Here is a 25,702-nt window from a genome sequence, read left to right on the forward strand (position 1 = left end):
AAAGAAACTGCAGAAGGTTGAGAAAAGTGAGTTACCAACTTTGACTAGACTAGAGTTTAAAGTCTTAATGGATGGAGGGAAAGACCCTAACCCTGACAGAGACAAGCGGGGGCTCTGCATGACCTCATCACTGGTCTACAAACCACTGAATGTCTCCAAACGAGGAAGAATCCAATCAAAGCTGTGTCTTAGGAAATCATCCTGCATCTGGTTCCCTTATAAAATAAGTCAGTACAGAGCAGGTGATAACCTGGGTTCCTCCCACAACTTCATCAGAGCCCCACTGCCTTGGTCTGCTCTGCATTTGGGACCTTTTATGTTGAATTTGCTTGAAAATAGAGATGTTTGAAGGTCACTGATGGCCATAAAACATAACCAGTACAGGAAGGCTCGGAGGGAGTTACCCCATAGGCCAGTCTGGGAGGGAGGTGGCAGCCAGACTGGACAGAGGGATTTTTCAGCCCAGGTACCTTCCGTGAGCTCGGCCCATTCATTCAATGTGGGATGAGTTGAGATGACCACAGTTCTACACCCAGGTGAATGGAAGGAAGGCTGTGACACCCTTTGCAGAAACGAGCAAGTCAAGCGGTATAAACACAGAGTCAGACGGCCTGGTGAATCCCACCTGTGCCGTTGCTTCACGCTGAGACAGATACGCAGATACTTAAGTGGAGCATGTTTGTAGGAAAGATTCCTTTAGGGTCCAACGTGATTTTTGTACCGGGAAAGCCATGTATCTTACCCAGGTAATCAAGTGGTCCAGGCTGGATGTGAATTTAAATGCAGATCTGTAGAGTAATGCTGAAGATCCTAAAGTTGATGGGAGTATAGACGGGAACCTGGGGTCGAACCTGGGGGAATGAATACCTCCCACAGAAGAGAAAGAAGCGGGAGTAAGTTAAGTAAATAGAAGAAGGCTAAGAAAACTAGATCACTTGAAATCAGGAGTCCAAGATCAGCCTAAGCAAGAACAAAACCCTATCTGCATTAAAAACAGAAAAAATTAGCTGAGTGTGGTGGCAAGTGCCTATAGTCCCAACTACTTGAGAGACTGAGGCAGGAGGATCGCTTGAGCCCAGGAGTTTGAGGTTGCTGTGAGCTGGGCTGACACCCCAGCACCCCAGCTGGGGCAAAGGCAAGACTTTATCTGGGAGAAAAAAAAAAAAAAAGGAGTCAGAAAACTAGACTTAGAAGGTTAGGGTCAAAAAAGCCAAGCCTGTAAGAAGGTTCAAGTAGCATGGTATGAAGTACCATTTGAAAATGCAAAGGAGCACTTCCATTAGGAAAGTTTAAATCGAGAGGGAGCAAGAGAAGGGAGGGTCAGAAGAAGTGAACAGGTGAACAGCACATCACGAGCTCGGGGTGCACCCTGCTTCTTTGTTTAGATGGTTCTCACAGCAAGCTGCTGTTTTTATCACTCCCACGTCACTGTTTAAGAAACCGAGGCACAGGGAAGCTCCGTTAGCTGTGCCAGGTACAAAAGCTGGTCACATGATGGGCCTGCTATTCCAAAGTTTGCCTTCTGATATTCCGGCCCTCACCCTTCAGGCTGCAGAAGAAACAAATGCCAGAGAGCAGGCCAGTGACAGAGACAAGTTCCAGAGGCCAAACTCAGCCTCTTTAACAATATTTTAGCATTTTGAATGTGGAGAAAATAAATCCCTTGAAATTTAATGTCTTACCAGTTTTCTAATTAAATTGTCCTGGTTCGTGTAATTCTAATCATACCTATAGACCCAGAAGAGACAGATGTTCATATGTTCATGAATTCCCAAGAATCTGTCTTTTATTTTTTTTATTTTTTGAGACAGGATATTGCTCTGTTGCCCTGGCCAGAAGCTGGTGAAATCATCACAGCCCACAGCAACCTCAAACTCCTGGGCTTGAGCCATTGCCCTGCCTCAGCCTCCCAAGAAGCCAGGACAATAGGTGTGCCCAATCATGCCTGGCTAAATTTTCTTTTCTTTTTTTTTTTTTTTTTTTTAGAGATGGGGAAGTCTCGGGCTGGTTTCAAACTCCTAGCCTCAAGTGGTCCTCCTTCCTAGACATCCCAAAGTGCTAGGATTCCAGGTGTAAGCCACTGTGCCTAGCCCCACTTAGTACTTTTGATCCATTTTAAATGCAAGTAACAGAGACACAAAGGCATTGAAGTGCTACGCAGTGAGCTATGCAGAGGAAACCTCAGGCATTGAGCACTCAGCTGCAGAGTCTATGGCTCATATAATATCTATTATTTTTGAGGATTTCTTTGGGAAATGATTTGAAGTTTTCAATAAGGAAATCTGAGTCGATTTGTCTGTCCACAGGTGACTGTTGGAAGTCAAGGACGAGGGAATCAGGATGGTGCCAGGTGGTAGGGTTTAAATTTGCCACATGAAATCATGAGAGCACAGGCAAGGGGAGGTGAGCAGGGCAGTGACAGGATCACAATGGCAGGTAATGAGGTTCTGCCTGAGGATTGAGGGTGATGTGACCAGGATGGGAACTGCAGAGCCAGGAGCGTATAGACATGAAGTGAGGAGGGCGGACCCAGGGAGGCTAATGGCAGTGGCAGAGGAAATGGGGAAAACAAGACAGAGCCAGCTGGATCCTTGGACCACACAATGCTTTTTGATTCAGAGGTTGCTGACCAAGCACCTCCAGAGTCAGTCCTGTCCTAAGCTCAATTTAGCAACTCCTGTGTCCCGGCCTCTGGTCCCATGCCCTGGGTTCAACACACAGGCAGCCAGCTTGCTTCTGTGCCAAATTCCTTGCTCCTCCAGGCAGAATTATCCTTCTCTTCCTCCACTGGGAATCACCCCACCACCTTTTATTCCCCTTTAGCCCAACTCCCCCAACCCTGTGGGACCCACCAGTTACAGTCACTACACTCCTGAGACACAACACTATGTCTTGCGGAGCCTTTATTTCTCTACCTGGCTTTGTGCCTCCCCAGGCCCACCCCCAGCCCACGCTAGTCCTGTTTCCTGTTTCCAGGTTGGTGCCCCTTCCTTCACTCACCCTTCTCCGCGCAGCGCTGCTGCAGTCTTCTGGGAAGAGATGAAGCGGTGTTTCTCTAAATCTCAATTAACATAGGGAAATTGAAAATCACAAAGATGAGCTGACACTAACAAAATGGAAGGTGTTGCCTTTTTATTGGCCTCAGACGCATCAAATTCCAGGTGGACGAAGGTTTGTTCAACCAAGTACAAAAATCACTTCTGGGAGAGACAAGAAAATAGATATTACCCAGAGTAGGGAAAGGCACTAAGGAATCACTGGAGCTGAATTTTGCCTCCAGAGAGAGAGCACAGCCTCTGACAACACATTGCTCCTTCTGTCTACCAAGAGGCCAACGCCTGGAACTTGGTCCCAGAACACCAGACACATCCTCGTCCGTGGATCAAACCTGAAGTATTTCAGAAGTTTCCCAAGGTTCAACTTCTTGCAAGAAGAAAAAAAATAGGTTTCCATGTAGTGTTAAAAATATGTATATGAACCATTGATTGTGTGTGTGTATGTGTGTGTGATAACATGAAGTTCAGCGTTGCTCAGTTTCAGTTCAAATGCTAGACAGTATTTCCTGTAGATCACAGCGGTTCTCAACCTGTGGGTCGCAACCCCTTTGGGGGGTCTCCTGCATATCGGATATTTACATTACGATTCATAACAGTAGCAAAATGACAGTTATGAAGTAGCAATGAAAATAATTTTATGGTTGGGGGTCACCACAACATGAGGAACTGTATTAAAGGGTCACAACCTCAGGAAGGTTGAGAACCACTGCTGTAGATTGTTCCTGAAATCACAAACCTAACCTTGTAATCCCTAAGAAAACCTGATTTTACTCTCAATATTATCCCTGATGTTTTCACATTTTTCAAGTTATGTATCACTTCTTAAAACATTAAAGAATTCTGATTTGAAACTTGAAAATGATAACTGTAGTGCATGACAGTCAGTCAAATAAATAAAACTAATTAATGCTTCATTTTTTTTTTTTTACTGATCTACTCTAAAATTATTTCTAACCCGTGCCTATGTTCTTTTATCCACAGTTTGTTGTACATAAGAGCAACACTTATTTCATTCAAATAAATACATATTTATATAGGTTTAAAATTGACTGGAAAACCAATAAAAATATTAAATTCCAAGTGCTCAGATATTATCATTTGCTTATCCTTATATACAGAAATAGAAAAAAATTGTTCTTTAACATAAATTTATTTAGGAATTATTTTGTGAAAATTTTATTTAAGAGTCAACCAGAGCAGCTCTTAGAGGATAATGTATAATAGTAACTCATGCCAAAGTTTTGCAACTACTACCAAAATAATCTTTTTAATCATCATATTTTATTTTTCAGTAACTTTGTTAATTCGTTAGTACATGTGAAGCTGCCAGTTCTAAGGCCTTTTGTATTAAAAGTTTTTTGGCTTCTTTTTTTTTTTTTTTGAGACAGTCTCACTATGTTGCCCTCGGTAGAGTGCTGTGGCATCACAGTTCACAGCAACCTCAAACTCTTGGGCTTAAGCGATTCTCTTGCCTCAGCCTCCCAAGTAGCTGGAACTACAGGTGCCTGTCATAACACTCAGCTAGTTTTTTGTTGGAGTTGTTGTTGTTGTTTAGCTGGTCCAGGCCAGATTCTAACCCACCAGCCCCAGTGTATGTGGTCGGCGTTGTAACCACTGTGCTACAGGTGTCCTGCTACAGGATTTGAATACTCCATTTCCTATACTGCAGAAAAATTAAAATTATTCAGTCACTTGTCTCATATGGCACAAAACATTGCAGAAATGTTTCATAATACGATATTTCTACCCAGAGTAATATTTTAAGGAATATGTTTTAAAGGTGGAAAAGTGTTAGCTACAGATTTGTTTTCTCCACTGAACACATACAAAAATATTCCTCATGAAACCCCTAACAACTGTGGTAGCAAATGGCATCAGTGTCCGTCATGATTTCTCGGTCACGTCTTGTTCGTTCACTCCCCAAACAACTCAACATCTTATCAATGCAAACTTCCGAAACACAAATTCTGGGGCCTCACTCTCTACTCCCCTTTGTCTTTTAATGTCTGTTAAAAGGACTTTGTCTCTCTCCTTCATGTCTAAGATTCAGCATTATGACATGTTAAAAATAAGCACCCACTGGCTACCACAGTGATGGCTGCGTAAATGAAATGCGTTAGGCCCTATGAATAAGTAACCCTGGCTTAGGAAGCCCCTTTCCGTTCAGACATCACTATGACCATGGAAAATGACCTTTTCAAAGACAGCCTCATTTACACCTTCTGAAATGAAATTAGGAGCAGAGCACCCAAAACGCCCAAAATTCCCGGACGGGGAATGTTAAGAAGGAAAGAAATGGAGCAAAGGTAACTCAAGGCCTCAAACCCGCTTGAGAAGAGCATTCTACCAAGGTACAAATTGGGACAGCGACGGTTGTAAAGTAGCGATCACTCCAGAGCAATTACCAAGCTCCCTCTGCAGGCCAGAGGCACCTCTAGGGATAATTAAGGGTTGATTTGGGAAAGTGGGATAAAGGGAGCGAGTAAGATGCTGAGTAAAGAGTGAAAATACCACCTGTATAGTCTCTCGCAACTCTTCTCCTAGACTAAGATGATTATGGGCCAATTTCACTGGAGGGAAGGGAGAAAGGGAGCGGGGAGGAGAAGGGGAGAGAAAGAGAGAGAAGGGACAGAGAGAAGAGTGGAAGAAAAAGAAACACCCCTACACCAGTCTAAACTTAAGATACTAAAAGCTCAGGACCTTGTATTATTCCAGCCCCTCTGTCTGGACTCTCAGTGTGCCCCAGCAAGGCACCGCCCTCATCACCCTTTACTGCAAAAATTGACTGCAAGGAATTGCCCAGATAAACAGTGGGAGGAAGAGCTCCATTCCTCTGGCAGCGGGTTTTAATGTGAACAGCCTGGTCACCCGAGAGAGGAGAAATTCCGTATTACATTGGTGCATGGCAAGAGTCCAACATCTATGGCCCTCGCTTCTGTATGGGAATTTGGTCTTTTCTGTCTTTGCCCCACTCCCAGTAGGAGAGAAAAACCTTGGGGAAATTAGTCTGTTCCTCAGATAGACTGAGGCATGAGACATTAGCAAATCCATTTGGCTGCAGATCTAAAGTCACAGTTTTCAACGAGTATAAAAGTAATAAAATAAAAACAAGCTCAAGAATTAGAGAAAGTGTCCTGTTTACTTCTCCTTGAAACTCTAATAGAATAAAATGAGAACATGAGGCACCTATTTATCTTTTTATTAATATAAGATAGCAATTGTTTTGGTTTTTTTTGAGACAGAGTCTCAAGCTGTTGCCCTGGGTAGAGTGCTGGGGTGTCATAGCTCACAGCAACATCCAACTCTGGCTCAACTGATTCTCTTGCCTCAGTTTGCTATTTTTCATAGAGACAGGGTCTTGCTTTTTGCTCCGGCTGGTCTCAAACTCATGAGCTCAAGCAAGCCACCCGCCTCAGCCTCCCAGAGTGCTAGGGTTACAGGCCTGAGCCACCGCGCGTGGCTGAGAGCAAATTTTTCTAAACTTAAATAACAGCCAGTGAGTTGGGAACATACTCTGCTGTTCATTTGGCCATAAACATAATTTGGATCCCCGTATCATGATGCTGTATCAATTTAATGAGCTGACTTAAAGTAAGTAATCAGGAGGTAGCATGATCCTTTGCCTTCAACATTCCCTTAAAACTCTATTTCTGATAAAGATTTGGTCGAATTCGAAATAAACTCACTAAGAAATATTAAAGAAATAGAGTTGTGAATAGAAAACTTTCAAAATCTTAATGCACAAAATCTCCAACACAGGTCCTAGTCCACTGTCTTGGATTCTACACACTTCTCAAGTTTACCTCCCCTCAGCAGGTTCAACACCCTGCCCCATACCACTGGGCTCTTACAGGAGATGGTCTCAGGACTCAGCTCAGATGGTCTCAGGACCCAGCTCAGATGGTCTCAGGACCCAGCTCAGATGGTCTCATGACCTAGCTCAGATGGTCTCAGGACCCAGCTGAGATTGTCTCAGGACCCAGCTCAGATGGTCTCAGGACTCAGCTCAGATGGTCTCAGGACCCAGCTCAGATGGTCTCAGGAGTCAGCTCAGATGGTCTCAGGACCCAGATCAGATGGTCTCAGGACTCAGCTCAGATGGTCTCAGGACCCAGCTGAGATGGTCTCAGGACCCAGCTCAGATGGTCTCAGGACTCAGCTCAGATGGTCTCAGGACCCAGATCAGATGGTCTCAGGACTCAGCTCAGATGGTCTCAGGACCCAGATCAGATGCTCTCAGGACTCAGCTCAGATGCTCTCAGGACCCAGATCAGATGGTCTCAGGACTCAGCTCAGATGGTCTCAGGACTCAGCTCAGATGCTCTCAGGACCCAGATCAGATGGTCTCAGGACCCAGCTCAGATAGTCTCAGGACTCAGCTCAGATGGTCTCAGGACTGAGCTCATCCATCTGAACAGTGACCATGTCTCCTCCCTTTGATTGAGAGTGTTCATTAGGAGGAGGGATTCATGTGGGGAAAGGTGGTGATATAAGACATACGCAGTGAATTACAGGCTCAAGGCGAAAAAAAAAAAAAAGATGAAAGACCAACACAGCTTCACGAAGTATTATGTTGCCTTCTGATGTTCCAAAGCAATAAGCCCTTTGCTGAAGATCATGGTGATTCAATTCACCAGATCATTATATTGTTTCCTAACCATACATCCAGGAGGTCTGACATAACGGAATCATTTGTACAAATTAAAGGAGTATTTAGGAGTATATTCTATTTGGTCCTATTCAAAACACACAAATGCAAACAAAGCTATTGTTTTTAGAGTATTTCAAGCAACTAGGTAAAGAAGTGATTTCTCTTTCTCAGCCCTACTGCTGCCTCCAAGGTCACAAATGCTTAAAATGCCATTCAATGGGAAGAAATTTAGTTAAAAACAGTTAAACAGGATAAAAGATACCTTTTATTTAAACCAGTTCCAAAAATGGAATTAAAATAAGAAAAGTGCCACAATATTATTGAAAATTTTTCCAAAAGTTGAGTTAAGATGTACCTCTTTGGTAGAATCCCCGATTTGCCATCACCATAACCCTTAATGATGCAAAATAATTATTTCATAAAAATGAGTTCAGAAGTGCCAGACATACATATGGCTGGACGTTAGTCAATTTTGTGAAGAATGGAGAGAGAGAGCAAACTTACCTTGTAAATTTCAAATTCAGGCAAGAACGCTAATCAATGAAAAGCTAGATGGATGATTGATGGAACGTTAATCCATTAAAAGATAAAAGAGACAGACACAAGAGTTTCTAAGGTTGGTCTCAGGACCCAGCTCAGATGGTCTCAGGACCCAGCTATTAATCTCAAATAGTGAGGACTCCATCAGCATTATAAAATATAAACCTGTTTTCAAACCTGCCCTGAAATTTTCTGTGGGAATTTTGCTCCTCTGGCACACAGAACAGCACCCACTGGTCGCTCTATGTAAGGTCTGCCATGTCTGTGGGCACTTCCCACGGAGGATTTAGAAATCGCCTGGTTGAGGCCACAGTGAGTCCTTGTGTAGTGAGGAGCAGTGCTTTGAAGGAAGGCCACAACCAAAGAGCACCCACCGTGCGCTCTTCCATACTCCCACTCCCCTAGTCCACTGTTTTCTATTTTACAGAAGAATCATCTTCCAGGCCACCCTGTGGAACCCCACTATAACAGATGTTGGCGGCAACAGTAAATTTCGTGTATACAGGAACTAAATGAGTCATGCATTCTCAGGAGGAGGAGGCCAAAAAATAGGAGAGGAAGAAAAGAGAGAGAAAGAGAGGAAAGGAGGGAGGGAGGCGGGGAGTCAACCAAAAAGCAACAGATAGCACTCTCCACCAGTCTATTGTTTGGGGTCGTGTTTCAGTTCCGTGGTTTTGTGTGTGATTAAGAATTTAAATCTGGCCTCCTGCACCCTAAGATCAAATTCCAGCTTGAAACACTTCCTTAGCTCCAGCTTTGTAACTAGTGGTATAATGGAGGTAGTAACAGTACTTACCTCACAGACCTGTTGTTAGGATTAAGTTACGCTTATAAGGTGCCTGGCACCTCGCACCTGCTCACTCATTGGTGGATTATATTAAATGATAAATGTTTAGTCCTTTTTCTGTGTGAAAAACATTATTAAACATTTTTTCAGAAGTTCAATGACGTTTACAAGCTTCCCAATGGAATGCTCACAACACAAACACGGAATGAACACCAGACTGCATTCCCCCCATTCCTCTTCTGCGGTTGATTTATGACTGAGGGGGTTACATTGTTCCATGTTCAGTGCTGCATTTTTTTTATTATTTAAAATAACATCTATCCAGTTTGAGAGGGACTTTAATCCAGTATATTAAAATCATCAGTAAAACTTTTCTTAAAATACCAGCTCGCTGCCTGTATCTCAGCGGCTAGGGCTCCACACACCAGAGTTGGCAGGTTCAAATCCAGCCCAGGCCTTCCAAATAACAATGACAACTGCAACCAAAAAATAGCCGGGCCTTGTGGTGGGTGCCTGTAGTCCCAGCTACTTGAACGGCTGAGACAAGAGAATCGCTTAAGCCCAAGAGTTTGAGGTTGCTGTGAGCTGTGATGCCACAGCACTTTACCCAGAGTGACAGCTTAAGACTCTGTCTCAAAAAAAAAAAAAAAAAAAAGTATCCAGGCTCCATTCAGATAAATTAAATCAGGATTTCTGGGGATGGGTCACGCACATCAGTGTATTTTTAAAGGTTGCCCATAGTGGTTCTAAAATGGTACCAGAGTTAACAACCAAGGTGTTCGGAAATAGTCAAACTCTAGAAAGAATACCTGGGTTCAAATCTCCTATCTTCCATTCATTAGCAATATGGCTCCAAATAAAACAAGGAACCCCTCTTATCCAGCTTCCACTTCCATAAAATGGGAATGATTTGTACCTACTTCCCAAGTCATTGGTATCAAATGCAATTATTAATATCAAAGACATGCTCTGAAATTTGTTCTGGAAAGGCTGTTTTGAGCTGCATGAGAAGAAGCTGGCAACTTTTAAACCTACAGATGAAGCATGGCCATTTTCTATCCGGGACAGTTGCTCTGGCCTCTGGAGAGAAGAATAAATAAAGAAAAAGCATACAGCCACACAATAGGCAGTGGCATAGTATCAATTCTGGAAATCTGTGCAAGGAAAGATGCCAGAGTCAGCCCACATTCCCATCTCTTTCAAATACTTCATTCACTTTCTTCTTAGTATATGTGAGGTCACGTGATGAAGATGGGTGAGCAGAGATATAACTTCTTACATTGTCTTACAATTTAAGTATAACAGTAAATATTTTGTTCACCCTAACAAAATCCCTAAGTTAGTAGAATTCAAGAGCTAAGTCTCTCATGAGTTTTGCTTCCATCCTTCCCTTGACTGTATTATTTAACCTGTGAATCAGGGCTGAAGGATTAGTCTGACAATAGGAAACACAGACAGCAAGAATTTAACTGACATTAATTACCATGAGTTTCTTCTGGTCTCTTTTTCGCTAATCTAGGTACACTCACTGAATCAGGCCTGGGAAACATACGTCTATGTCAATTATCTTAATAAACAGCATTGAGTCCCACGAAAGAAAATAACTACGCATTTTGTTCCCCTGGGTTTGGAAGCTTGGAACCAATTCAGAGGTCTTAAAGTCAGAATGTGTCTGACACAGAACTGGCTCCTTATGTCTCTCTCACTCGTTCTTCCTTTATTACCAAATAGAATATTATGATGTTTATTGCTATGTCAATTGATTGAGTGTTCAATTCATAAATGATAAATACATTTTCTTTTGGTATAAGTGTACGCTTTGCTTCTAACATTACATTTAACCTTCTCTCAGAAGACACCATTTAGAGTTCTTTTGGTCAAGCAAACCCCATTTAGAAGATTCTGAAATCTTTTACGCTAAGAGAAATGAAACATCTCTGCATATTAAACTAATTGGAGAAAGTTACTTATTTTAAAAACTAGATCAAAGGAGAACTGGTTAATTAACTCATTGCACATACATAAAAGGGACTACAACAAAAAAGAAGGCATATTACTCATAGAATAGTAACAGGAGCAGATATTAAAGTAATTTCAGAACCCTATGTATAGTATAGATCTACTTGGGTTGCATAAGGATTTTCTATGCTTATACACACATAGGAAATTTCTGGAAGGATATCCTACGTACGTATAAGAAATTGCTTACAAGGGTTATTTGTGGAGAGCGGAATGATGGGATATTTGACTTTGCACCTTATACTCACTGTGCTGTTGAAATGCTTTGCCATAAATGTGCATTGTTAAATAAAATTTTTAATTAAAAAGTTCAAAAAAAAACTCATAGAAGTCTATCCTCTAACTCGCCTCAGTAATAAGCATAGAATAATTGCACTCATGTTCTGGAGGTTCTCCTCGGATTCTGTACTGGCTGCTTAAATTCTAGCTGACGAGTATTGGTGGAAAGGAATAAAACAATTCCAGCTGATGTTTCAGCTGGAACACTTGTACAAAGTGTGAAATGGAAGTACATTGCAATACAAAGAGTGCTTGTTTTTTGGAAAGAAATAAACATCCTTTGCCATACAATGATCAACTATGTTCTATAATTCTCGGGGTAATGATCTTGATGTTTAAAAGTTGCAAAGTATTTTTCCATTTTCTTCAACAACTTAGGTGAGAAGAGTATTTTAAGTAAATATCTACCATCACTTTTTCATGTATTAAAATTGAAAACAGTGACTTAAAATGTTTTTAGATTACTGGAGATTAATCAAGTATTCCCAAAATGTTTAAACATATGTGTGTGTGTTAACTAATTAGTGATTGCCTCATTATCATTCTTTAGTCTCTGGAAATCTAGATACAGGTTTGTTTACGAATGGAAAAGATTTCCAAAAAGAAATCACAACTTTAGTTCTTGAATTTAGTATTAACATTCCACCAAAGAACAAAGTATGACTGTTTTTGATTTGAGCCATACTGTTATCCTGTGTTCCCAGAAACCTTTTGAATATTACTACGAACACCTTTTATATTAGCAACATTAGAAATACACCAAGAAACACACTTCAGAATGTGTAAGAAGTTACTCTGCTAAAGAAAGATTTGAAACAAAGGAAATGAATACAGCATAGATCTACTTTTCAGACCATTGAACCATCTACGTTTAAGACCATTGAACCAGCTACTTTTAAGACCATTGAACCATCTACATTTAAGACCATTGAACCAGCTACTTTTAAGACCATATGATGAGAGAGAAATTTCAAACTTGGGAGTTCTTATATCACAGCCAGATTTCCATAAAATCTCTTACTTTTCCCAAATTCTGACCTGGGGCATTTCATCCCACAATCACCACTTCTGCCCACCATTCAACCAGCATTTGTCAAATCTGGCTGCAAGATTAAGTTTCTCAATTCTGAATTCAATATTGTAACCCTAAGGATATAAGATCTAAGCTGGAACTTTCTAGTTTTTAACAACAACAACAAAAAAAATCAAAAAGGATAAAATTGTTTCAGGCCAAGACTACAGCTTGCCCTGACCACAGTGATGAATCACTGGGACTGACAGGAAGTAGAATGAGCCCTATGTTCTTGGCTTTGTTCGTGCACATTAAGTAGCATTTGACATTTATCCCAACTCTCAACTTTTTGGAGAAAAAATTGAAAGAGGATTGTTTTCTAGTATTACTTAAGGATTACAAGATTAACCAGCTCTGTCTGAAGAAAGTTTGGCCTGCTGTAGTCTGGTGTTGGGTGCCCAGCTCCATTCTTGCCCATGGTGGCTTTTGATTTTGGAGTCAGCAAACTAAAGATTCAAGAAATAGCTTCCTGCCCCCACCCCGTCTGTCTTCAGTGTCAACTGGGGTTCTGGTATGCATGCCACTGTGTTGGCATAGTATTTACCTTTCACTCTCAACAACAACAAAAAATTCATTAAAGAAAAAGAAAATCTGTATATGAATTCTGCCCTGAAAGCTAAGCTCTCTGTAAATGATACATTTTGTTCTTTTAAAGAGGAGCTTGCCTGAGTTCTTGCAATCAATGTTAAAAACATCATTTTACAGGTATTTGATGTTTTTTAAAGCGTATCTGCGTCCCTAAGATTTAGGTGTTAGATATATTGTTCTTAAAATAGTTTTTAATTATTCATCAAAAATCAAAGTTACAAAATATGCCGTCAAGATTCTATTAAGTCCCAGAAATATCTGTTATAATAAGCTACTATTTCACAGTGTCAGGGCCCTGCTTAAATTCTTGTAAAAAGCACCAGAGATTTGTTTTAAAAGCGTTCCTTAATTTTGGAATTCGTGGATGGCACAAACACTGGGAAGCCATTTCTTTCCTTTCGGCTCTGCTTTTAATTCTGTTGTTCCCGTCCTCAAGAATTGTTTCACTGCTCGTTTTGGGTGATCTCAATTGCCAGGTGAGATGAAGTAAGCTTACAGAATAACTTAACAGAAATACTAAGGAAAGAAGCGAGTGTGTTTGTAAGTCTTCTGCTGCCGTTTGGCTTGTTTTGCTGGAGGTCTTGCACCTCTTTCCAGTGCCCTTTCCTCCCTGAGAAGCCCACAAAGATTCGCTTTTCATTTATTACTCATCAAACTCTGGATGACAGAGGAAAAGAGAAGACAAACTGATGGAGAAACGACAGTGAAAAAAGAGAGCAAAACGCCAGGGCAAAGCATGGAGTGGCTGGATCCTTTTCATTAAAGGTGTCAACACGTTTACTTGCACCTTTAACCCTAGAAGGGGAGAGCTGGGTACCTGTTCCCCTGGGAATTAACCACCCCCTGGGGAGAAGGACTAAAAACAGGTAAAAGTTAGAAAATGGCACCCTTTACCCAGAATCAGTACCGACTATCAACAGCTAATCTCTTGTCTTTTGAAGACAGAATCCTTCATATCATGGGGGTTTTCAACCGGTAATAAAAGAAAAAGCTATTTTCTAAAGACAAGGCAACATGAAAAATGAAGGCTTTTCAAATCTACAGAATTTCCTTTAATATATGTAATCAGAGACGCTCTTGATTATTTTGCTGTTATTTGCATCCAATGATTTCTTATTTATAAGAAGTGCTAGCCCTGTATTAATAATAATATGGTCATTGATAGATGGGGTAAAGAAAAAAACACAGGCATAGGGCAAACCAGGAAGAAATTGTTTAAATAAAAATGTAAGCAATTTTCACCACAATTGGCTCACATTCTAGAATTAGAAAGAATAAGAAAAGAAAAATGAATCTTTTCTCAAAATCATGTTCATTGTTTATTTTTTATTAATATTAAATCATAGCTGTGTACATTAATGCGATCATGGGGCATCATACACTGGCTTTATAAACAGTTTGACACATTTTCATCACACTGGTTCACATAGCCTTACTGGCATTTTCTTAGTTATTGTGTTAAGACAATTAAGAAAAATGAATCTTTATGGAAATAACAGTGTCTTACAATCCATTCTTCAAATTGAGATTCAGAAGAAATGTGTAAAAAGCAAAATTGGTACAAATCTTGATTAGAATTTTGGATCAGTTTAAGACAATATGGCTCAGCAGAGCAATTTATATATGTTCACAGAATAAACCCTGACTCATAATTTACCTTATTAGACACAAATTTCATTTACCAAAAAAAAAAGGAAGAAACTGCAGGAAGAGAGGAAAGAAGGGAGGGAGGAAGAAGAAAAGGAAGGAAGGAAAAAAAGACGAAAGGAAAGGAGGGAGGATGGGAGAGAAACAATATAAATCCACGCGTGAGATTGTATTTACAGCAGCTATTATCTCCCAAGTAAGGGTTTGGCCCCCCAAAACAAATTAATTTAAACGTTGTGTAGTTTGGATTTTCTTTTAAGGTTCAAATTAGGGTCAATATTTGTCTTTTTTGCATATTGTTTCTTCAAGACTGACCCTTTTGCACTTTTAACAATTTCTTAACTTTATTTTCTACTCGATCAAGTGTTAGAAAAAAAAGCAACGGTTTATACAGTAATACCACAGTGCAATTGAAAAGTCCAGTTTTCAATATTTGCAGACACGTTAATCGTTAATTAAATTCTAATTTTAGCCAACAGTTAAGATGAAAAGAGAAAAATGCTTCAGACTGTTCCTAAACTGTTCAGTAACATGCAGTTTACACAGCAAAGAAAAGGTCAATGAAGAAACACCTCTACTGACCTCCGGAATGAGCACTATAGATTTCACACATAAAACATTTATCACACACAAACTTTTTCACAAGCATTTGTATTTTAAAAGTTGCAGCAACCTCTCTGCATATGCTTGAGAAAGGAATCAAAAAGCTTTAAATTCTTAAGCATTGACAATGATGCTTGAATAGTGTATACAGAGAGTTTCATTAACTGACTTTAGAAACAGAAAAAAAAAATTGGTTTCCAGAACCTATCCCATGTAATGGTTGTTTAGTATTATTATTAACATTATTATTTAGTATTATTACTATGCTGATAAATTTTACTTTAATGGACACAATTGGCTTTCCCACTTAAATGGCTGCTCTAGTTTTAAAAAGTCTAAAGGTAATCAAAAATTGAGTACATCTGATAAAACATAAATTGCTAACATTAGACTTTCTTCTAAGTCTTAATGAAGTATATTAAGTGAAGTCTTTAAGGTTACTAAGAAATACGTAGTACAAATTCAATTTTATTATGTCTGGCACTTACCGAAAGAATACTAGCACCATTTTATATTCAGAAAGAATAATCCTTAAGTTACATTTTTCTGGCATACTAGTCACCTATAATAAATACCTTGGGAGCAAAATGTTCTCAACAAAATTCAAGCAGCAATAATTTCACGCCCCCAAAATATATAAATTTGCTGAAGCAATCTGTATGTGGGAGTTATACTTGGCATGTGTATAACAGGGCTAGCCCCAAAGTTTAATTTTTATATAGAGAGCATAAAATGACCAATCTGTTTGGACCAAGAACAGTGAGTAAGTGTGTTTTTCACACACTGACAGGGTCCTTCCTCCCTAGCAGACCTCCCTCTCACATTATGTTGAGTGAGATGTTCTAGGTAGGCAAATTGAATATGCTTTAGGTAAGCAAATTATTCTCAAAGCTACATTAAATCCTTTTTGGAACAAGGGATGCTATGAACAAGCCTCCATATAAAAATCAGTTGTAATGATGCTGTAACAGTGAAGTATTTTTGTTTTGTAATCTCCGTGTGGAAAAACACACACTGAGGTACTATTAGACAAATATGTGCACACCTATGCAACACGGGCTCAGAGACACCTGCGTTTGTTTTTTTAACACACAACTTTACAACACTTCAAATTATGTACATCTGTCTTGAAAAAAAAAAGACCCATTTACCAATAAGAAAAATTGCAAAGTCTTTGATTGCACTTCTAGTGCTATTTGAATATAGAATTTGTATTCTCCCCTCTCTTCTAATACTTTAGCAAAGTTAACCAGAAGTGCGTCTACGATGACTTTATCCAGCTGTGTCTCTCCCATTGCTGGCAAACTCTTAGATACGCTTGATAAATATTTTCATCTAATTTGCGCCATCTATTGTTTTTATTAACAACTAGTGTGATATTTGCTGTTCTGTAATATTTGCAAAAGTCTCTCTACAGACACACGCAGCCAGCCCGGACCCTCAGGCCTATATATCAGGATGGTAGGCTGGCTAAGTCCTCTGGGGACAGCAGTGCCAGAAAGAGCATGGGACACAGCCACGCATCTACATGAGATGAGAAAAAAACAAACAGGAAGACTGCAATACTGATCAACCAGTCTGTCACTCACAACTCGGTTCTACCGCAAGGAAAAGATGTAGTAAACATTTAATGACCGTGAGAGGTGTAAAGGCAAGTCTTCATTTGTAAATGACACTCAAACTCACAGTTCAGAACCTGTTTAACTTAACTGCTTAGTTTGTTTTGAAAATCACCTGAAGCATAACAGTCCATCCAAGGGGTTATGAAGCTTGCTATAGATAACTGCTATCAAAAATCCAGTCTGAATTCTAAAAATCGTATGAATGAACCAAGTTCCCTAATCTTGAAGGCGTCAGGGCGTTTGTTCTTCCAAGTCCTAGACTGCCTAATTGCTTGCTTAGGGGAGGAGAAATCCTGGGGGAAAGGCATATATCAGCAATATCTACTCTGCGAAGCCGGTGCTCTCCCCTGAGCTGGATCATGGCCAGCAACACAGAAAAGCCTAGTCTTCCCTCCAATGGAAGCAACTGTGGATATTTGATCCTAGGGGTGAATGAAAAACCCAAAGCTCATATTTCATAGGAACCTTTTGGTATTCTGAATGGAAAATATCACTGAAAACTGGTTATTTGTTCCTCCAATCCAAAGCCATTTAGGAATAAGACTCAGAAGAGGGGATTGGGACAAAAATAATAACTATTCCTATGTGTCTTTGAGAAAAAAACAAACATTTGCATTATTAAGTGGGACTGTTCACACCTGCTGAGTAGGCAGCCCATGATATTTAAAGGAAGAGCTCAAAATTAAACCATCCCTTTCTGATTATAAATGACTGAAAAGCAATAAAAATTATTCCCATCTTCTTTCTCTTACTATTAGAACTAATTGAGTAAATATGCTTATCTGTGCTATATCAATTAAAATGAATTCATTTCAAATGCATACGCCACCTTCGTGTTTATATTTATAGATACAAGTTCACTTTAGATTTTCTGACATTTATGATACTCATATAGGACAATATTTTATTTTCCTTTCCTTTTGAACACTTAATGTTTCAAATTCAAATAAAAATAAACATTCTAGTTTGTATATTTTTAGCACAGAAATTTTTACCATATTCAGAACTGTTTTTACAATTTACTAATTTGACATTTTGAGTTTTTTAACAAATAATCGATGAGAAATAACATCTTAAGAAAAGATGTGACTATTTTGATGCAACTATTTACAAAGTATTCCTAACAAGTCATTAACATGCACAGTTCCTGGACATATGGGACCTGTACAAGTTACTTATAAATACACACAAAATACAGAGCTATGTGATAATAACTAATTTTAAATCCTTACAAAAGTTAACCCTGATCTCTATAAAATATATACTGATTCCTTTTTTAAAGTATATATGCCTGAACCTTTTAAAATTATATACCTCTACAATTGATTTCCAATAAATAATATTGAATAACAAACTAGAACTGTGTCTCCTAATTTTTCACCAGAAATATATAGAAAAGGAAATGCTATTTCTTATGTGATACTGCAACACAATAATTTTGCACAGCATTAAGTACCATTATTACACCACACAGCAGAGAACACACAACCTAAGAAAAGTTTTATTTAACAGGGTAAGACAGTTATCAGGAGCTCAAGATTTACTTACATGAGAAAAGATCATCTATTTTAACAGACATTATTTAATCCCCCTCCACTACAATTATTTGGGCTACATTTGATATATTTACTCATCAGTGAATTCTCACACTGAGACAGGTATTAACAGTATATAAAATCAGTTGGTATATTTTCTCCTGACAAATATACGCCCAGAGACTTCACTTCATATGTCTGTAGAACAAAAACCAACTTGAAAGTTTTAAAAAATATTTTTCTGTCGAAGCAAATACCTACTTCTTTTAAAATAACGTGAGCCTGTGGAAACATGGTATTATGTATTTGACATTTTCTATCTAAAAATACATTATGAAATATGCCGGTATTAATAAACCATGTGCTTTCAGAACCCTGAAGTGCTCTGCTATAATTTTGTGGAACACAGAGGAAGATGGCATATTTTCCCCCATGTTATTAACGTACAGCAAACAAATTTTATGTCATCACCTTGCCAGCTTGTCTAGATTGGAAAGTATGCAAAAAATAAATAAAAAAATAAATAACTTTTAGGAGTTTATAAATATTCGTAAGCACATTCTGATTTATGAGTTAATTCGTAAGTAAACACGCACAACTTAGAAAAAACGAGTCAAAAATACATTGCAAAAAGAAAAAGAAACCATCTGCTCAGTATTTCCTTTGCCCTCACCCCACCCCCATCAGAGTCAGAAAAATCGGCCGCCCTCTGCAGCAGGGCACTATCATTCCTTTCAGCCACTTTAGTTATCTGAAGGAAAATGAAAATACAATGATCCTTCTGGCTTCTAATTTGGCTTACAACACACACATAAACTACTGAGGACAGAAGGCACCAGACAAAAAGAGCAAGACTCACTGACCCATTTGGAAGACAAAGACGACAGAACAGGAAAGCTCTAAACATCAGCTTGTGAGGCCTCTGAGAGAGATTCTTCTGGCATTTCATCACAGCAGCCCCAGAGCAGCTCACCTCCTCGGATACAGGGAGGAGGAACTAAATAGAGCTGTTTATTAAAGCTGTTGTGCTGGATTGCATTAGGAAGCACCAGCAGACCACCTGGACCTCTCAGATTGTGGCAGTGTTTAATTTGCAGCCTGCCCCTCTGCAGCCGCCAAGACCACTACTACATTCACCGGGCTCAGTCACACATGATCTGGGTTGGACGTCCAGGCACATGTATTTATATATTTATATTTCCCACATGGAGAAAGAGAGGCAGAAGAAAACAGTCAACATCAGAACACTAGAACAGCATTAAGAAAAATGTTAACTACTACCCAGGAAACCTAACACTTAGATGCCCTTATTCCACTTTAGTTCTTTCAGAGATCACAATTTAAAGGGAAAATAAATTCCTAAAACAGATTTCTTAAACAAAACAGTCAGACCAATTATAAACTAGATTTGTTCTCCGATGGTTTTGTGGTTGTTTTAGTTTCTGTTTAAAAGCATCGTATTGAAGTTTTCAGCTGAGGTTTCCCGGCCAGATTTAATCGGCGCCTTTTGCCTTTCGCACTTTGAGCACTACGCTGGCAGGTAGCTGAAGATACAGGTAGAAAGATGATACTGTAAATATGAATTATGTGAATCATACGGTGAGACCCTTGTGGAAAAAAAGGGGAGTTGAGAAATGGCTGACTCCATACCTGACCAATTACAGCTTGCATGGTCCCCGTGTCCTGCTGCGCTGAGAGATCACAATCCATCATATGTTGTCTTTGAAAAGGAGAATGGAGGTTTCTGGCACGCATCTGTCAATCAACTTCTGCACTCACAACCATCACCAAAAGCAAGGGGAAAAAAAGTCAAGCCGCTCCACCAAATAGGATGAAACTGTCATGTGACCTCCAGCAGACACGCACACACACATTCACTACCTCCACAGAGCCTAAGAATTTTCTGTAGATATGAAATGACATTGACAAATATCCAATACCTAGTAAATAAAGTGAGACAAACAGCTATTCACCAAAGACAAAACATGGGCTGTAATCTTCCACTGAAGGTTTAACAAACCTATGAGGATTGTTTTAATGCTCTAGAAACCTATGTTTACAGCAAAACAAAAACAAAATGAACTATTTGATGTGATGATTGAGACTTTGATTTTTGCACCCCCATATACATTTTAAAAATTATAATCCATGACTCTACTTCTCTTAAGCTGTCCCTCAGGATTTTATTTTCAAAATCTTTAAATGACCTTTTGACAATATGCAGTAATCTCTACAGTTTTATATAAAGTCACTTTTACGGAAAAGCTTCAAATGTTACCCATCACCATAACATACATACCCTGATATTTGTTGACTGGAAATGAATATATACAATCATTGTGTAAACTGAGATGACCACTCAAATATAAAATATTCAAAGTGTGTAAATAGTAGTCACTAAACTTTTCATCTTATAAAAGGTTAGGGAATGATTTACCTGCAGCTCATCTAAATTGATGTAAGGTGCTGACAAATATTTTACCTCTTTTTTTATTTAAGCTATTTGATTCTACACACTTCAGGTGTTTTATGGGCCAGTTATTATAAGGAGGGACAGGCATATAAACCTAGTAGCTTTTTAGCCTTTGCAGAATTAAGATCAGAACCTGACTTTCAAGCCAACCTTATACATAGTGCAAAAATTGCTCTCTGAAAACCAAAATCCATACTTAGTATTCATTAATTTAGTGGCTTTGGGGGGTTATTGACGTTTGCTTTTGTCCACTTTTTAAATTGAAGTCCGTTAGCGTACTCTTCCTAACTTTCAACACAAATTTTGCAAGAAATCTTTGTGTTATTAAAATGGAGATTTCTTTTTCAAGGCTCACACCTGGTGTTAAGCTTGAGAGGTAGGGGGGATTGAGAACTATTTAATACAACTATATACCCTTATGTATATTATGGTATCGTGCAACATCACGGTTTGAAAATTAAAAGGAACTTCAATAAGAAGCAAGTACAATTTTCAACATTTTTAAAGCAAGCTTTAAGAGGAAAGAACGAAGGACTTATTAAGAATTGTCCCATGATCTAAGCAGACACACCCTCTTAAATCAGCATCCCCAAACAAAAAGAAACTGTGCACAAACTGGGTAGCCTCCCGGAACGTCCCGCTACCCAGCATTAAAATGCACCGTCCGTGCGAAGCCGGGTGCGTCCCTGGCTTCGGAGACGCAGACGCACCCCAAGGTCTCTGCGGTCACCCCAGGTCAGGACCCCGCGCGTCCATCACCTCCTCTGGCGCGGGAGGAGCAGGCAGGGGCAGCCAAGCAAGGAACGCGGGGGCTCGGGGCGCGGTGGGACCCCGCGAGGACTGAGCCAAACTTGCGGGAAACCTGCGGGCTCGCCGAGGGCAGGTGGGGCAGGGCCGCCCTCGCGTCGGCGCCTTCCTGGGACCCTGCCCCGGGCGGACACCAGACGGACACGCCGCGCAACGCGACCCCTGGCCAGCGGCGGAGGAGGGGCGAGCTGGACTTCCTCGGCCTCGGCTGAGCTGAGCAGCTATCCCCACGCTTCTGATCCCTGGGGGTCCGCGGCCAAGCCCGGAGCGCGCCCCGGGGGCGCCGCCCTCCCCTCCCGGGCGCCCGCGAGCCCCGCTCCGCCGCCTGCCCGGCCGGCCCCGGGGAGAGCAGCTGGCCGCCCGGGCCCCCCTGCGGCGCAGCGCGGGTTTCCACACGCCGCCGCCCAACTGGAGGCTCAACCGCCCCCTGGGAGCTAAGCCTTCTAGGCACCTCCCAATGTGGCTGGGGGACAAGGGGCGCCTAGGAAGAAGCCCTCTGGAAGCTCGGTCCCCCAACTTAGGCCGGTTCAGATTGGCATGGGGACAACAGTTTTACTAGCCAGTACGATGGGGTGCTCAGCCAAGCTGTGTGTTAGACACTTGGCACAGTCCTCAAAACAACCCGTGAGGTAGGAACGATTATTCCCATTTTACAGATGCGGTTCCAAAAGAAAGATAACTGCTCAATTTTTTTTTTTTAATTATTAAATCATAGCTGTGTACATTAATGCGATCATGGAGCACCATACACTAGTTTTATAGACCATTTGACACATTTTCATCACACTGGTTAACATAGCCTTCCTGGCATTTTCTTAGTTATTGTGTTAAGACATTTATATTCTACATTTACTAAGTTTCACATGTACCCTTGTACGATGCACCGCAGGTGTAATCCCACCAATCTCCCTCCCTCTGCCCACCTCCTCCCTCCCTCCCCTCCCTTTCCCCCTTCCCCCCCATTCTTAGGTTGTAACTGGGTTATAGCTTTCACGTGAAAGCCATAAATTAGTTTCATAGTAGGGCTGAGTACATTGGATACTTTTTCTTCCATTCTTGAGATACTTTACTAAGAAGAATATGTTCCAGCCCCATCCATGTAAACATGAATGAGGTAAAGTCTCCATCTTTCTTTAAGGCTGCATAATATTCCATGGTGTACATGTACCACAATTTATTAATCCGTTTGTGGATCAATGGGTACTTGGGCTTTTTCCATGACTTAGCAATTATGAATTGGGCTGCAATAAACATTCTGGTACAAATATCTTTGTTATAATGTGATTTTTGGTCTTCTGGATATATACCCTGTAGAGGAATTATGGGATTGAATGGCAGATCTATTTTTAGATCTCTAAGTGTTCTCCAAACTTGACTTTCCAAAAGGAATGTATTAATTTGCATTCCCACCAGCATAACTGCTCAAAATTAACAGGCACATGATTTGAACGTGCGCTAAAGCCAAAGATTTATGCATTAGAGAGTCAGATAATGTACAATAGTACCTACCATTTCTGAAGCTCCGCTCCTTCAACAAGTATTTACAGAGCCTGTTCAAGGTGCCAAGTACTGTATTAAGTGCTAGATACACAGCAAAATAGCGTGGCTTGCTTTGAAAACATAATAAAAATAAAAACCAAGTGCTTAAAGGATTTATCTGGGGAATTGTCCAGTTCTAGCTAGTGGAAGGTGTTTGCATTTTTTTAGGCATCATAATGTACAGGCTTGGGTCAGGGTGTGCTTCATCCCTGACCTCTGAGTGTGGCTTTGGGAAAGTGGTGGCTTCTCTGAGTTACAAGTTTCACATCTGATATAGGAGAGAATAATCCTTCAAAGGTACATAGGAAGGATTGGGGGAGACAACGTTTTGTGAAAGCTTTTTGAGTTCTGTCCTGTATATACCCAGCAGGTAGAGAGATGAATTCTGCTGGGGAATTGAGAAGGACTCGTGCAGATGGTGGGAGGATTTGGGTTGGGATATAAACAGAAGACAGCTTCTGTTCAGGGCAAGGGGAACAGCATGAGTAAAACCATCTGTTCCTCCTGCAGTGTGGGCGACACATGCTTTTAAGATTTGAGCAGTGAAAAACAAATGGGAGAGAACAGGGGACGTGTCGACCAATGTTCACTCCACTCCCACACTAGCATTCAGGAAAGGAGATTCCTCAAGGGGAATATTCACCATCACCATCACCTCTTCTGCTTTCTCAGCTTTCCAACAAAGGTCCACAAAATCACGCACTTTTGGACCTTCGAAGTCCCCCTCCTTGATTATGAAGCAGCTGGACATGCCCTTCTCCCAACCCAGATTATTTTGTGTATGAGATAGCAGTGACAGCAGCAGGTCGCCATGAATCAGACCAGGAGAGGCCCCACCATTTCCCCAAACCCTAGCCTCTAGTTTCTCAGGGGAGGAACACCCTTGATTTCTTGACATTAAAGCACAAAGGACATAGATAAATGCAGCACTGGGAACCAAGGTAAAGTGGAGATGTTGCTCATCTCTGTTAATACTCAGTGAACACTTTGCAATGTTTAGGGTTAAGAAGATGTAACATAGCTAGAGGCTTCTTCACTCCAAGGACCAGAAGCAGAAAAAAATGCACAGAAGTTTCAAACAGTCGCTGAGAAGAATCCATTCCTCCCAGACCTTTTCTCTTACGCTGTCTTCGGCGCACTTCAATTCTGTACAACCCGCCTTTCTCTCTGTTGAGACCTGTTCTTTGTCTCTGATGTAGTTTGTTCCTTTGTTTACAATTTTACTCTATTTTTCCATTTCTCTGCTACACCTTGATTTTTCATACTTACCTTTCTGGCCTCTATAAGATTAATCTTGCCATTCCTCCAACTGGTTGTTTGGTTTTTCTTTCCAAATCTCCCACCCCAGTGCATCTGACTTCACCTTTCTTCCTAGATTACTCATGATGGCAGGGCGCTCTGTACAAAATAGCTCAGTGGGTTTCTCTCTGCCACCATGTGACCTTCAAGGCTGACGTGGGAACCCGATGACAGGTGGACAGGAGACAGCATAACGGGAGGAGGTACACCCATCGAGACAGTGCTGACTCTCCTTTCCACAAGCTATAGTTGACTTCTGTTTGCTTCTGTCTTCTTTTGCAAGGTCAGTTTTTCCCAGAATTTCATCTGGCACCATCAGCCACTGGAATGATGTATTGTTTTCTGTATTTTTATCCTCCTAACACTGCATTTTTACCTATACTTCCAAGTTTTGGAGAGCACATCTCTGGAATGATCTTTTTAACTATCGTCAGTTTTCTTAACCACTATCAGACGGCTTTTACTTCCATGGGACATTGACCAGCAAAACTAATCTGTACCTTGGGATCTTTAGTTGTTATTTTCATATTTCTATGGAAATTAAGGACAGGAAAAGTACCAAAAGCAGAATGATGATTTTTTAAAAGAGAAAGGGGGGGGGAGGGTGGTGCCTGTGGCTCAGTGGGTAGGGCACCCCAATATGCCGAGGGCAGCAGGTTCAAACCCGGCCCTGGCCGAATTGCAACAAAAAAATAGCCAGGCGTTGTGGTGGGTGCCTGTAGTCCCAGCTACCTGGGAGGCTGAGGGAAGAGAATCCCGTAAGCCCAGGAGTTAGAGGCTGCTATGAGCTGTGTGAGGCCACAGCACTCTACAGAGGGCGATAAAGTGAGACTCTGTCTCTACAAAAAAAAAAGGTTGGGGGGGAAGGAGGGAAACCCTGGCACACCAAGACCCAGGCACTACCCAATTGCGAGTGGCTTCATGATGCTGAGCCGAGGCACCATTGGTGACCTAAGATTTACAGTTTTTCCACAACATAATTTGGAAGCACTGATTTTCCCATGAGAAACAGTGACAAGATATTGTGTTTAAAATGAACAACAGAGAAGTTCAAGAGTCTATTGACTCTGGGCAAGAGTGACTTGTGAATATACTAATGCCTTATCAGACCTCTGACTTTGTCATCGTTTCTACCAGACGACTGTACCCAGAATAAGGCAGAAAAAGATACCACAGGGAGCCACT

The 25,702-nt window shown here is 40.7% G+C and overlaps 1 protein-coding gene across 1 annotated transcript in view; it reads right to left on the bottom strand.

Annotated features, from left to right (window-relative positions):
* POU6F2 (POU class 6 homeobox 2) overlaps positions 1–20,154 on the bottom strand; it is a 516,807-nt gene extending 496,653 nt beyond the window's left edge. Inside the window, exon 1 of the mRNA XM_053553939.1 lies at positions 20,050–20,154. Within this exon, the coding sequence (XP_053409914.1) occupies positions 20,050–20,154 (105 nt within the window). The remainder of the gene's footprint in view (positions 1–20,049) is intronic.
* Positions 20,155–25,702: the final 5,548 nt, after the last annotated feature.

This window comes from Nycticebus coucang, chromosome 11, assembly GCF_027406575.1.
Source record: "Nycticebus coucang isolate mNycCou1 chromosome 11, mNycCou1.pri, whole genome shotgun sequence".
Lineage (NCBI taxonomy): Eukaryota > Metazoa > Chordata > Mammalia > Primates > Lorisidae > Nycticebus > Nycticebus coucang.